This window comes from Camelina sativa, chromosome 5, assembly GCF_030686135.1.
Source record: "Camelina sativa cultivar CO46 ecotype springtype chromosome 5, ASM3068613v1".
Lineage (NCBI taxonomy): Eukaryota > Viridiplantae > Streptophyta > Magnoliopsida > Brassicales > Brassicaceae > Camelina > Camelina sativa.
The window spans coordinates 6,219,318-6,229,351 of record NC_141884.1 but is presented as its reverse complement, the minus strand read 5'-3'; the positions used below and the strand labels follow the sequence as shown (position 1 = coordinate 6,229,351).

At 34.3% G+C, this 10,034-nt stretch overlaps 2 protein-coding genes across 3 annotated transcripts; both read right to left on the bottom strand.

Moving 5' to 3' along the window:
- Window positions 1–517: 517 nt before the first annotated feature.
- LOC104785836 (putative xyloglucan endotransglucosylase/hydrolase protein 32) lies at window positions 518–2,610 on the bottom strand. Of its 2 annotated transcripts, none has more exons than XM_010511123.3 (4): window positions 2,283–2,610; window positions 2,080–2,180; window positions 1,776–1,993; window positions 518–1,088 (listed from the first exon to the last, which is right to left on the bottom strand). In XM_010511123.3, the coding sequence occupies exons 1-4, from the start codon at window positions 2,500–2,502 to the stop codon at window positions 722–724; spliced, it is 906 nt and encodes a 301-aa protein (XP_010509425.1). In that variant the 5' UTR covers window positions 2,503–2,610; the 3' UTR covers window positions 518–721. The 2 variants fall into 2 exon arrangements, with proteins under 2 accessions (XP_010509425.1, XP_010509424.1); XM_010511122.3 differs by having other exon boundaries at window positions 2,080–2,204; window positions 2,283–2,587.
- A 5,429-nt stretch (window positions 2,611–8,039) lies between these two features.
- Window positions 8,040–9,904, bottom strand: LOC104785835 (S-adenosylmethionine synthase 3). Its single transcript, XM_010511121.2, has 2 exons — window positions 9,764–9,904; window positions 8,040–9,534 (listed from the first exon to the last, which is right to left on the bottom strand). The coding sequence occupies exon 2, from the start codon at window positions 9,530–9,532 to the stop codon at window positions 8,360–8,362; it is 1,173 nt and encodes a 390-aa protein (XP_010509423.1). The 5' UTR covers window positions 9,533–9,534; window positions 9,764–9,904; the 3' UTR covers window positions 8,040–8,359.
- Between the last annotated feature and the right edge of the window lie 130 nt (window positions 9,905–10,034).

The following is a 10,034-nucleotide window of genomic DNA, read 5'->3' as shown; positions in this document are numbered from 1 at the left end:
CAATCCTTAAAGTAGAATGGTAAAACAATACTGTGTGAATGTTGTAAAGACAAGAAAGTTCTAACGGTTATTTTATCAGTCACATCCAAAAACTTTTAGGTTGGAAAAGAATCGAATTCATATTATGAAATCTCTGATTTTGGTCCTGGCATCTATTTCTTTTAAATGCATTTGAAAATATGTGTCGGCTATTTTCCTTAAATGTGGTTTTCATTTGCACTTCTTTTGTTTTCTCAGTTGTGATATATGTTTCGCTTCATCATATCGGAATACCAAATACTGCACTAGAGCTTTAAGATGGTGATGGTTTTAGCCGTACGTTAAAAAAAAAAAAGGATGGACTTAGAAGTTGGTTTATAGACTAAAAATAAATCTTAAAAGAAACAGATTTTTGCGACTGACCTTTTACACTCCATTTTAGCGATGATATACTTGATATAAACTGTTGAGATAAGTGTGATCATGGTATGGAATAACTGAACAACATTTTCAAACACTTTTGTTTATGAGACAAAAATTGACAAACAATATGATATTGAATACATTTACTTTACACAAGATGATAAGCCAAATAAGAAAATTTATTTGTGAAACAAACAACCACATAATATTAATAATGAAACAAAAAGAAAAAATAATCCCAAAATTTTACCAAGCTCTTTGTGGTATTTTCTTTGATGTAATCAAAATTCTCAAACTTTGGGACATTCCTCAATATTTCCTAACGCCTACATTCTGGCGTTAAAGAATGGTCACGCTTATAATCTTTGCAATAATTGTATACCATACTATGTGTTTGAACCCATCTCATGGCTTGGTATTGCTGACGGGATAGCCCGCCAGAACGGTATGGTGAAGCTGATACAGGACGGCACCGTGATGACGAGTAGGCAGTGCAACCGATCGCCTTGAAATTAGTGTATTTGGCAGTAAAAGGTTGATATTTGTAATCAGCTTTGTATTTACCATTTTCAGTTGCCCAAGTAGAAGCGTCCCATATGGAACCATAAAGCCACATTGGTCTTAAAGGAAATGTATACGCACTCTTCTTCGGGTATCTTCTTATGGGAATATCATCCACAAAAAATCTAAATTACAAAAAGGAACAAAAAATATCAATATTAGTTTACTAAATAAGGAATATGCCATGATTAAACTATGTATGTTTCATAGTAGTATCACTCTGAAGAAAGTATGAGATGTTTAAATAAATAAAAATTGGTAATAACAAATATAAATGCTTAAAATTTGGTAGGTAGATTCTGTATGTCCCATTGATGTGGTGGCACCTCATACTCTCATAGGGTTGACGGACACTCATACTTAGTTAAGAGAATTAAAAACTTTAGTAAAAGCTGGCACTTTGGTTAGGCCAAGATAAATAAAACACATGAGAAGATTATTAATTATTTATAAAACTACAAAGAAAAAAAGAAATCAAGTATAATTGTCCACCGTCGTACGGTCAGTGTCTGTCTCTTTCTTGTTCGTGTATCTATTTACATCTTTCCTTGCCCGAATAATGCAACATAGGGGGAAGATCTTTTCCCAATTATAAAATAACATTTTAAGAAACGTATTTTTTTTGTTTGTTTCTTTCTTTACTATATGGCTCTAGATACATCCACCTAGGTCCGTGACCAAAAAAATGAGTTTGTCGTATGTTCTCGTAAGCACACGGATCATATAATACACTATAGTAATTAAAGGGCTATATAGATTTTATTTACCAAAAAAAAAAAAAATTAGAGACGTTTAAGTAAAAGAATGCTTACATGATTTCTCTAGGGCTCCAAAGAATAGCATAATGGTGAAACTCTTTAGTGGGATCAAACCACAAGTGAAACTTCATCTCACGACCAATGATTTTGCCATCACCACTTCCTCTAATGTAAACATTCGTCTGAAGTGTGTAAGGCTTCCCAAATGTTGTCCCCAAAAATTCTATGTCCACTTCATCATGGAACCCTGGATGTGCCTCATTATTTGATAGCTGCAAAAATTAATTTAATTAATTTTAATTAAGATCACTAAATGTAATTAAAAAGTATACGTAATTAAGAGAGTCTCTAGTCTCACATAGAGAGATGTGATGACTCCGGCAGTGTAGCCAGGTTGGAGTTTGATGTTTGCTCCAAAGTAGCCTGATCTAAATGGCTTTACCGACTTGAATCCACTTCCTATAATAATAAACCCCAAATACACTGTTGATAATAAGAAATAAACTTCACATCACACTTGAACTACCCACATCAGAAAACGAGAGTTAGTTTGATTAGTACCTGAGGTTCGATCAAGCCAGATGGTGAGGGCATTTTGGTCCATTCTTTGATGCTGAGGACCCCAAAGATTCCTAAAACCTTTGTAGAAGTTCAGGGAGCTAACCTTGGAGCTTGGCCAATAACCAGGTGATGGTGGCCAGTAAGCATTCACTGAGGATCCCCAAAACACCAACAAGTGGAAGATAGAGAGAAGAGAGATCAAAGAGTTTCCCATTTTCATTTTCTTCTACTTTTGTGTGGAGTGGAAAGAAGAAGAGTGGAGTATATAAATGCAGAGAGAGATGATGATGTGGGGATGGATGGACATGAGCATGGCATATTATATTATAAGCCTTTATGATGGAAATTGCAAATGAAATGGGTCCTAACTATTTGGACCCACTCACGAAAATACATTATGAAAATGAGTGGTCCACTCACCTAAAGACTCTTAAAACGGTCTAAAAATATAAAAACATCACTAGCATTATTACGTTGCTCTTCTCAGATACACTTACTTACATACTCTATAAATTTATGGAAAAATCTTAGGTTAAGATCATATTCACACAAATTGACCGATACACGGACGGACAAAGGGGTTTCAACACCGATTAACATGGCCTACTACAACCTTGCGTACGTAAGATACCCCTGCGCATCTCATCATCTTCAAAATCTACCACCAGCTTTATCTCTTCTTTTTTTTTCTTTGCTATGATAGTAAGATATTACAAGATATGAAGAAGTGATGTTGTGGAAAGCTATTATTAAGGTAATGCTGCCAAAGAAGAAGAAAAGTTGATTGAACCGCAACTTTCGTATATATATAGAAAAAGCCATGAACTAATCAAAATAGTCTTTAAGATTTACTGACCTTTATGTACGCATTTTGTCAACATTTATATTCTGTTAACAGTGTTAAATTTTTGTAGCTGAGACCACGAGATTTGTGATGATTAATCGAGTATTAGCGGATATTAGTTCGATTCTCAAGCCAATACCATGTTGCTTATTAGATTTGAAAGGAATGCTTGGTAATCATTGCAAATGAGATATTAACGATTTTAAGTTGATTAGCAAATGTTAATAGTGAGCAATCTTGACTTAGCTTAGTCATCTATGCTCAACTATGGTTCGTAAAGTTTGCGTTTGCTTCATGCTTTTTAACTTTACTATTTGGTCGAAAACATAATTGCTTCATGCTTGTGACTAAATTCTCAATCCATGATATATATGTCCCTCATATGATCTGATCTAATCTAGTATCATATTTCTTATTTCTTCATTAACCATCCAAATATATAGACGACATATGAGTTCAAAAACTACATGGATAAATACATTTCGGTTGAACCGTATCGACACTAATTTGTTACCATTAAAAATATATATACGCAAGACAATACTTTTTCATACAATGTTACTCATTTCATGCAGGGCTATCCATCATTGACGACATTTTTTCATTCAAACTATTACAAACAAACAATTACTCAAAATTTGATGACATTATATACACCGCCACCGTTCACATATCTTTTGTTACATTTGTCCTACACCATTTATTATTCGAGCTTTACTTGTTTTTCACTTGTTTCACACAAGCTGTCTTGCTCCATATCCCATTATAAAAAGGATCTGAATGATTAGTTTCCAATAGTGCACGTACGCCTGATCATAACAAATCTCTATATGTACATTAAAAATATATATTGCTATAGTGATTAATTAATCACAAGAATTATTATTAAAGGTGTGACCCAAAATTTCGAACGAGGGTAAACTTACCCAAAAGAGTGTGATTTAGGGGTTCAATAGAATTGGATTAAATCCGTGATTAGTTTTAAAATCTGATAATCATTATTAGGAATCCTATAAGGCTATAACTCCGCTTTGTCGACATAAACGTAGGGCCTTTCTCCATTTTATTTCTCTTGGTTGCAGGAGATAGAAATTAAACCTTAAACTTTACCTTAGCCAGATGTCAAAATATCGATTCCTTAAATATCTATATGCGTATTATAGAGAGTGAAATATGTACTATAGTTTTTGTTAATGAGGATATAATGGGTTCGATTAATAATTTTGTTTTACTAATAGATCAAAACTCATTGTAAATTTGTAACCAAAAAAAATGTTCTACTCGGGGAAAAATGCATTTATTTATTGATTGACAAAATGATCACGTAATTATAATACGTTAATATTCATTGTTTTCGGAGATTGTATTTATGTATTACATTACGTATAAATTATGGAAGTACTTCCGAACCTCTTTTATCCGAAGGTCCTACCTAAAATAAAGAACTTGGTAAAAATATTAAATTTTATAAATTTATAAACAAACTAAATTGAGAAGAGGTCCCCGAAAGGACAATGCTGAAATTCAATAATATTCCAAATTAAATGCATGAATATTATTTTAAAAATAAATAAAAATAAATAAAATTATATAAGCTTTCACTATTTGTGTCGGTAACGGTGTTACGGTGATACGAGTCTTGATTATCGACGGTTGCCGGACCCATCTGACCGACAAAATTAATTCATTAATTCGTTTGCCAAAAACCAACTTCATTATTCTTTGGTTTAATAATTTCGTATGCAGAAAAATTTCACAATAATGAAGTTGGATTAAGATCATGCATATTTATCTCATTACTTCTTCTTTTTTTTTCGGTGGAGAAGTCATTTGTTTTGATGCATTTTGTGATTAGCAACAATGATCTCGTTTTCATCGGTAAATAACGAAAGATGCGTTTGTGTTTTACCGTTTTAAAAAAAGGCATTATGTTTCAGTTATTTATAGATATGTGGAACGGTGCTTAAGATTGTCGTTTAAAACGAGCGATTTGAGTCATTTGACGAACGAGTTTTATAAAACATATGAAAAGTAAGAATGTTTTGATCAGCTCCTCCTAGTTTTCAAACAAATTGATTTTTCACTATTCTAAAAACATTTCTTTATTGTATTATTTTTTAAAGCACTTCAACTGTCCTTAAAAAATAAAATATACTACTAATACCAAATTCCACTCAACCATTTAAGTTTTCGAGCATATTAGCAAAGGTTTACCTACGTATCGAATGTTTTTATTGGATTCGGAAACTCGAAATTTCTTAAAATATATATTACATTTTTGTTTTGTGCACCCAAATTATATGTTGTTTATCAAAAAAAAGTGATCGTATATTTAGGAACAAAAATCACGAGAGTATCAGCCAATATATTAGCTAAACTATAAAACAATATTAATTACATTCTACTTATAATATTTTCCGCAAAATAACTGATATAATAAACATATCAAATTATAATATTTGGAAATAATTTGTGGCCACTAAATATCAACTTGCCTACATCCAAAATCTGCTAAAGAACATTCGAATAGATAGTGTTTTGCTGAAATTACGTATTACGAGTTGTGTAGTATCTAATGAACAAAATTTACCCTCAAACATAAATGCTATTGTTTTACTTCCATCATACAATGTAGTGAAGAAACATATTTATTTATTTTCTAAAAATAGTAAAAGAAGAAGAATAGCATTCAACCATTTAAATTTACCCTCACATGGTGAAATTTCAACGACATAAAGAAAAGAGGAATACTTCATTCAACCATTTTCTGTTTCCCTTTCGTCAAGTCAACCTTTTGCACCTTTGACAAAACTGATATGAACTGATTGATATAACTGCTTTTAATGTTCTTGTTTAGTGAGTTTGAGTTCCCATTGTATTAAGATGCGATAATGCGACTACGACATTATTGGACCGAGTTCTAAGACTGTTTAAGGTTATTTTCGATTCATACCGAATTAACCGGAGAATGATAAACCACTCTCCTAACACTCATTCTAACAATATTCTTATTCTTTTTTTTTCGGATTTAACAACGCAGAGAGCTTGCGTGTGTGTGAGTTTAACATATGCTAGAGAAAAACCCTTGTAATCGCTCATGACTGATAAATTCTTTGTCGAGACGTAGATCACCAAAAAATTCGGATTTATATTGAAGATCGTACTAAATTTTTTTTTATATATAACAGTTGGTTAGATATATAACCTAGATATTATGTTATCATAAGTTTGATTCACTAAATTTTTTTTAGGGAATATTTAACTGATTGGAAAAAAGAAAGAGAGAGAGAATATTGAACCAAGTAATCATCAACCAACTATATTGATTAGGCCGTAACAACAACGTTTGTATCAATTATGATATAGGTAAGAGCTATTTGTAGATAACTTAACTTGAAGCATTATAAAATGTGGAAATAAGCTTACGTGGACGTGTGATTCTATAATCTGTATGTATGGCGCTATTAAATATGGAGTGTAGCATTATACGTGGGACTCTAAAACGGAAGTGTCTTGATCTACACACACTTGGATGCTTATATGATAAGATGTAGTCATGTAGAAGAACCATGTCAATATGTACATAATTGAAGAACGTTATGTCATGTTAGTGCTGAAAATAATTTATGAAGTCTTTTGGATGCTTGCACAACAATACATGCCACACGACAAAATCAATGAGTTGAGTGATCGATGGCTTTCGAATCACAAATCCATTTCTTTCTTTCCTTTTTCTAGATTTAAATCTTTTTTTTTCTTTTCTTTTTGCATAATTGTTCTTTGTTTGTGACGTTTGGAAACCAAAATCGAGATATCTGAAATCTAAACTCGAAGCTACACGTACTGATTGATAAGTGAATTCTTTATTATTATGTTTTTTTTTTTTTTGCATATTATGTACGGACCATAAAAGACTATGACTTATCTTCAAAGATAGAGTTCATCCACATTCTGATGTTTCTTTTTTGATCTTTTGCAGTCAATATGGCGTTCTCTTTGCAAATTCTGTTTTTGTAACAAATAATATATTTTTGCATTTTTTTTTTAACTCAAAAATTGGTGTAGGTTAAAAGCACCATCTTTTTGTCATGATCGATGACTAGAGATTTTATATTTAACTTTCTTTTATATATAAAAGGCATTTCTATTCATAGCGGGCGATTTACAATGTTAAGTAATATCACATGAAAATGTGTTTAACAAAAATGTAACGAGTAAGTCCATTAACAAACAAAAAACTTAAACACATGAAAGACGACATAACAACTAGCCGTCTAGCCCAAAGGAAGGAATAAACGCGAAGGACACCCGATCAAAGGAAGCATCGAAGAACGTCGAAGACGAAACTACGAAAGCTATCAAATAACATGGTGAAACGGCGGCTGTAGGCCTGTAGCATGTAGGAATCGAATTTCTTATTTCACTACGGTTCTCCTATATTTTTTAGTATATTTTTGCCGACAGAAAAAGATTGTATGGGAAACAAATTGTGAACACAAAAGTTAGATGAAACCAAGTTGAATGGTGGATAGAGTTGACTCGGGATAAGATCAGCTTCGTTAAATATTAGAAAAATCTAACCCACCAAAATAATTGAGGGACAATTTGTTGAATAATTTAAGATGAGTAAAAAATTAACGAGGTAACATGTTAAATGGCATTCACCAATTAACATATAGTATATGAGGTGGACAAAAAGATCACGTAAAACATATTTTATGAAGTATTGACATTCTAGACTTCCTCTTTGTGTGATATCTCCTTCTATATTTGTTTAATTTTATTATTTTAACGATATTAGTTCATTACAAGATTCTCCCTATATTCGACAAGCTCAGTTCCAGTTTATGGCTCACTCATCTTGCTCTGCTCATCTCTGTTTCTTTACCTTTTCCAGTTCAAAGATTTGCTCATTTGCATGAAATTATGTTTTTTTTTTTTTTTAACATCACAAAGATGGATTTCTTGGTTACACAATCAAAATTACAATACAAGAGATTAAGAGAGAAAAAAAAAAAAAGAGCGAAAAAATCAAAACATAAAACTCAATCTTTCATCTGCAATCTTCAGTTACCAGATATATGAAGGTGCTGACCTTGTGCTTGCGAAAACAAATGTGAATGCTTCTTTATTCAAGTCTTTTTTGCAATAATAATGGTATAGTGATAAGTTCCCAGTAGTTGGGGGAGTGTCTCAACTCAGTTCTTGCAACTGCCAGCTTTTTCTTACCTTTTTAAGCCTTTGGCTTGAGCGGCTTCACCACCTCCCAAGTGAAGTCAGGGTCGTCACGTCCGAAATGGCCATAGGCAGCGGTTTTCTGGAACCTGAAGTTACCTCCCCTCTTCAAGTCGAGGTTAATAGCCATCATTCCTGGCCTGAAGTCGAACGCTTCCTTGATCAACACAAGGATATCCTTGTCTGGGATGGTCCCGGTCTTGTAAGTGTCAACAAACACTGAGAGCGGCTCAGGGACACCAATGGCGTATGATACCTGCACGATACAACGGCGTGCGAGTCCAGCTGCTACCACACTCTTTGCAGCCTGCCTCACGATATAGGCACCACTTCTGTCAACCTTAGTTGGGTCCTTTCCTGAGAAGGCACCTCCACCATGAGCACCCCAACCACCATAAGTATCAATGATGATCTTCCTCCCTGTGAGTCCAGCATCACCATGAGGCCCACCAATGACAAAACGACCAGATGGGTTCAAGTGAAAGATGGTGTTATCGTCAAGGTACTTAGCAGGGATAACCGGCTTGATGACATGCTCCTTCAAGTCAGCAGCAATCTCGTCGTTGGTGACAGTTTCATCATGCTGGGTTGAGATAAGAACAGTGTGGACTCTAATCGGAATCATAGCTCCACCATCGTTCTTGTACTCAACTGTGACTTGAGTCTTACCATCAGGCCTCAACCAAGGACAAGTCTTGTTCTTCCTCACTTCAGTAAGCTTAGCACCAAGCTTGGTAGCAAGAACATGAGTCAAAGGCATAAGCTCAGGTGTCTCATCAGTAGCATACCCAAACATATGTCCCTGATCACCAGCTCCAATATCTTCAGGCTTCTTAGTCAAATGACCATGAACTCCCTGAGCAATGTCAGGACTCTGTGACTCAATGTTAACCAAGACATTACATTTGTCAGCATCAAGACCAACATCAGCAGAGATGAAACCAATCTCCCTACAAGTGGATCTAACAATCTTCTCGTAGTCTACTTTGGCAGAGGTAGTGATCTCACCAAACACCATCACCATGTTGGTCTTGGTACATGTCTCACATGCAACTTTGCTCTCAGGGTCTTGCTCTAAGCAAGCATCGAGGATCGCATCAGAAACCTGGTCACAGAGTTTGTCTGGGTGTCCCTCATTGACGGATTCAGATGTGAATAGGAACGTTTCCATTTCTACACAATACACACAACTCATCATCAACAACACAAATCAAAATTGTATAGATCCACCGACACAATTGATTCCACCAAATTCAGATCAGATTTGAACAATTAAGCTAAAATAAACTAAATCAAACAGCTTCGATTCATCAGATCTAACACTACAAAACCATGAATTCCAAATCGAGACCTAGAAATCAAAACTTACAGATCTAGCGAAGGAAAGAGCAAGGAACCAAACCTGATTAAAAACGAAGTAGGTAGAGAGGGAGAGACGTCTCGGATTCAAGATCTGGAGAAAAAATGATAGCGAGAGAGAAGAAGAGAGAAGAGATTTTATATAGAGAGAACGAGTGAGAAAAACTCGGCGGGTGACTCGGGGGAGTTCGACTCGTTCTTCTGTGTTTGGTTTGCCCGCTCTTCTCTCATCGGTTTATATTGTTGGAGATGCTCTGATCACGTGTTTGCTGGTGTACAGTGTTCTGATGTTTTTAAACCGTTGATCTTGAATG

Excerpts from the sequence above, each read along its gene's own strand:
- LOC104785835 (XM_010511121.2), bottom strand. The coding sequence starts at position 9,532 with ATGGAAACGTTCCTATTCACATCTGAATCCGTCAATGAGGGACACCCA.
- LOC104785836 (XM_010511122.3), bottom strand. The coding sequence starts at position 2,502 with ATGAAAATGGGAAACTCTTTGATCTCTCTTCTCTCTATCTTCCACTTG. Across the intron at positions 1,994-2,079 it reads GAGTCATCACATCTCTCTAT|CTATCAAATAATGAGGCACA; the intron begins GTGAGACTAGAG and ends TAATTTTTGCAG. Across the intron at positions 1,089-1,775 it reads TGGAGCCCTAGAGAAATCAT|ATTTTTTGTGGATGATATTC; the intron begins GTAAGCATTCTT and ends TTTGTAATTTAG.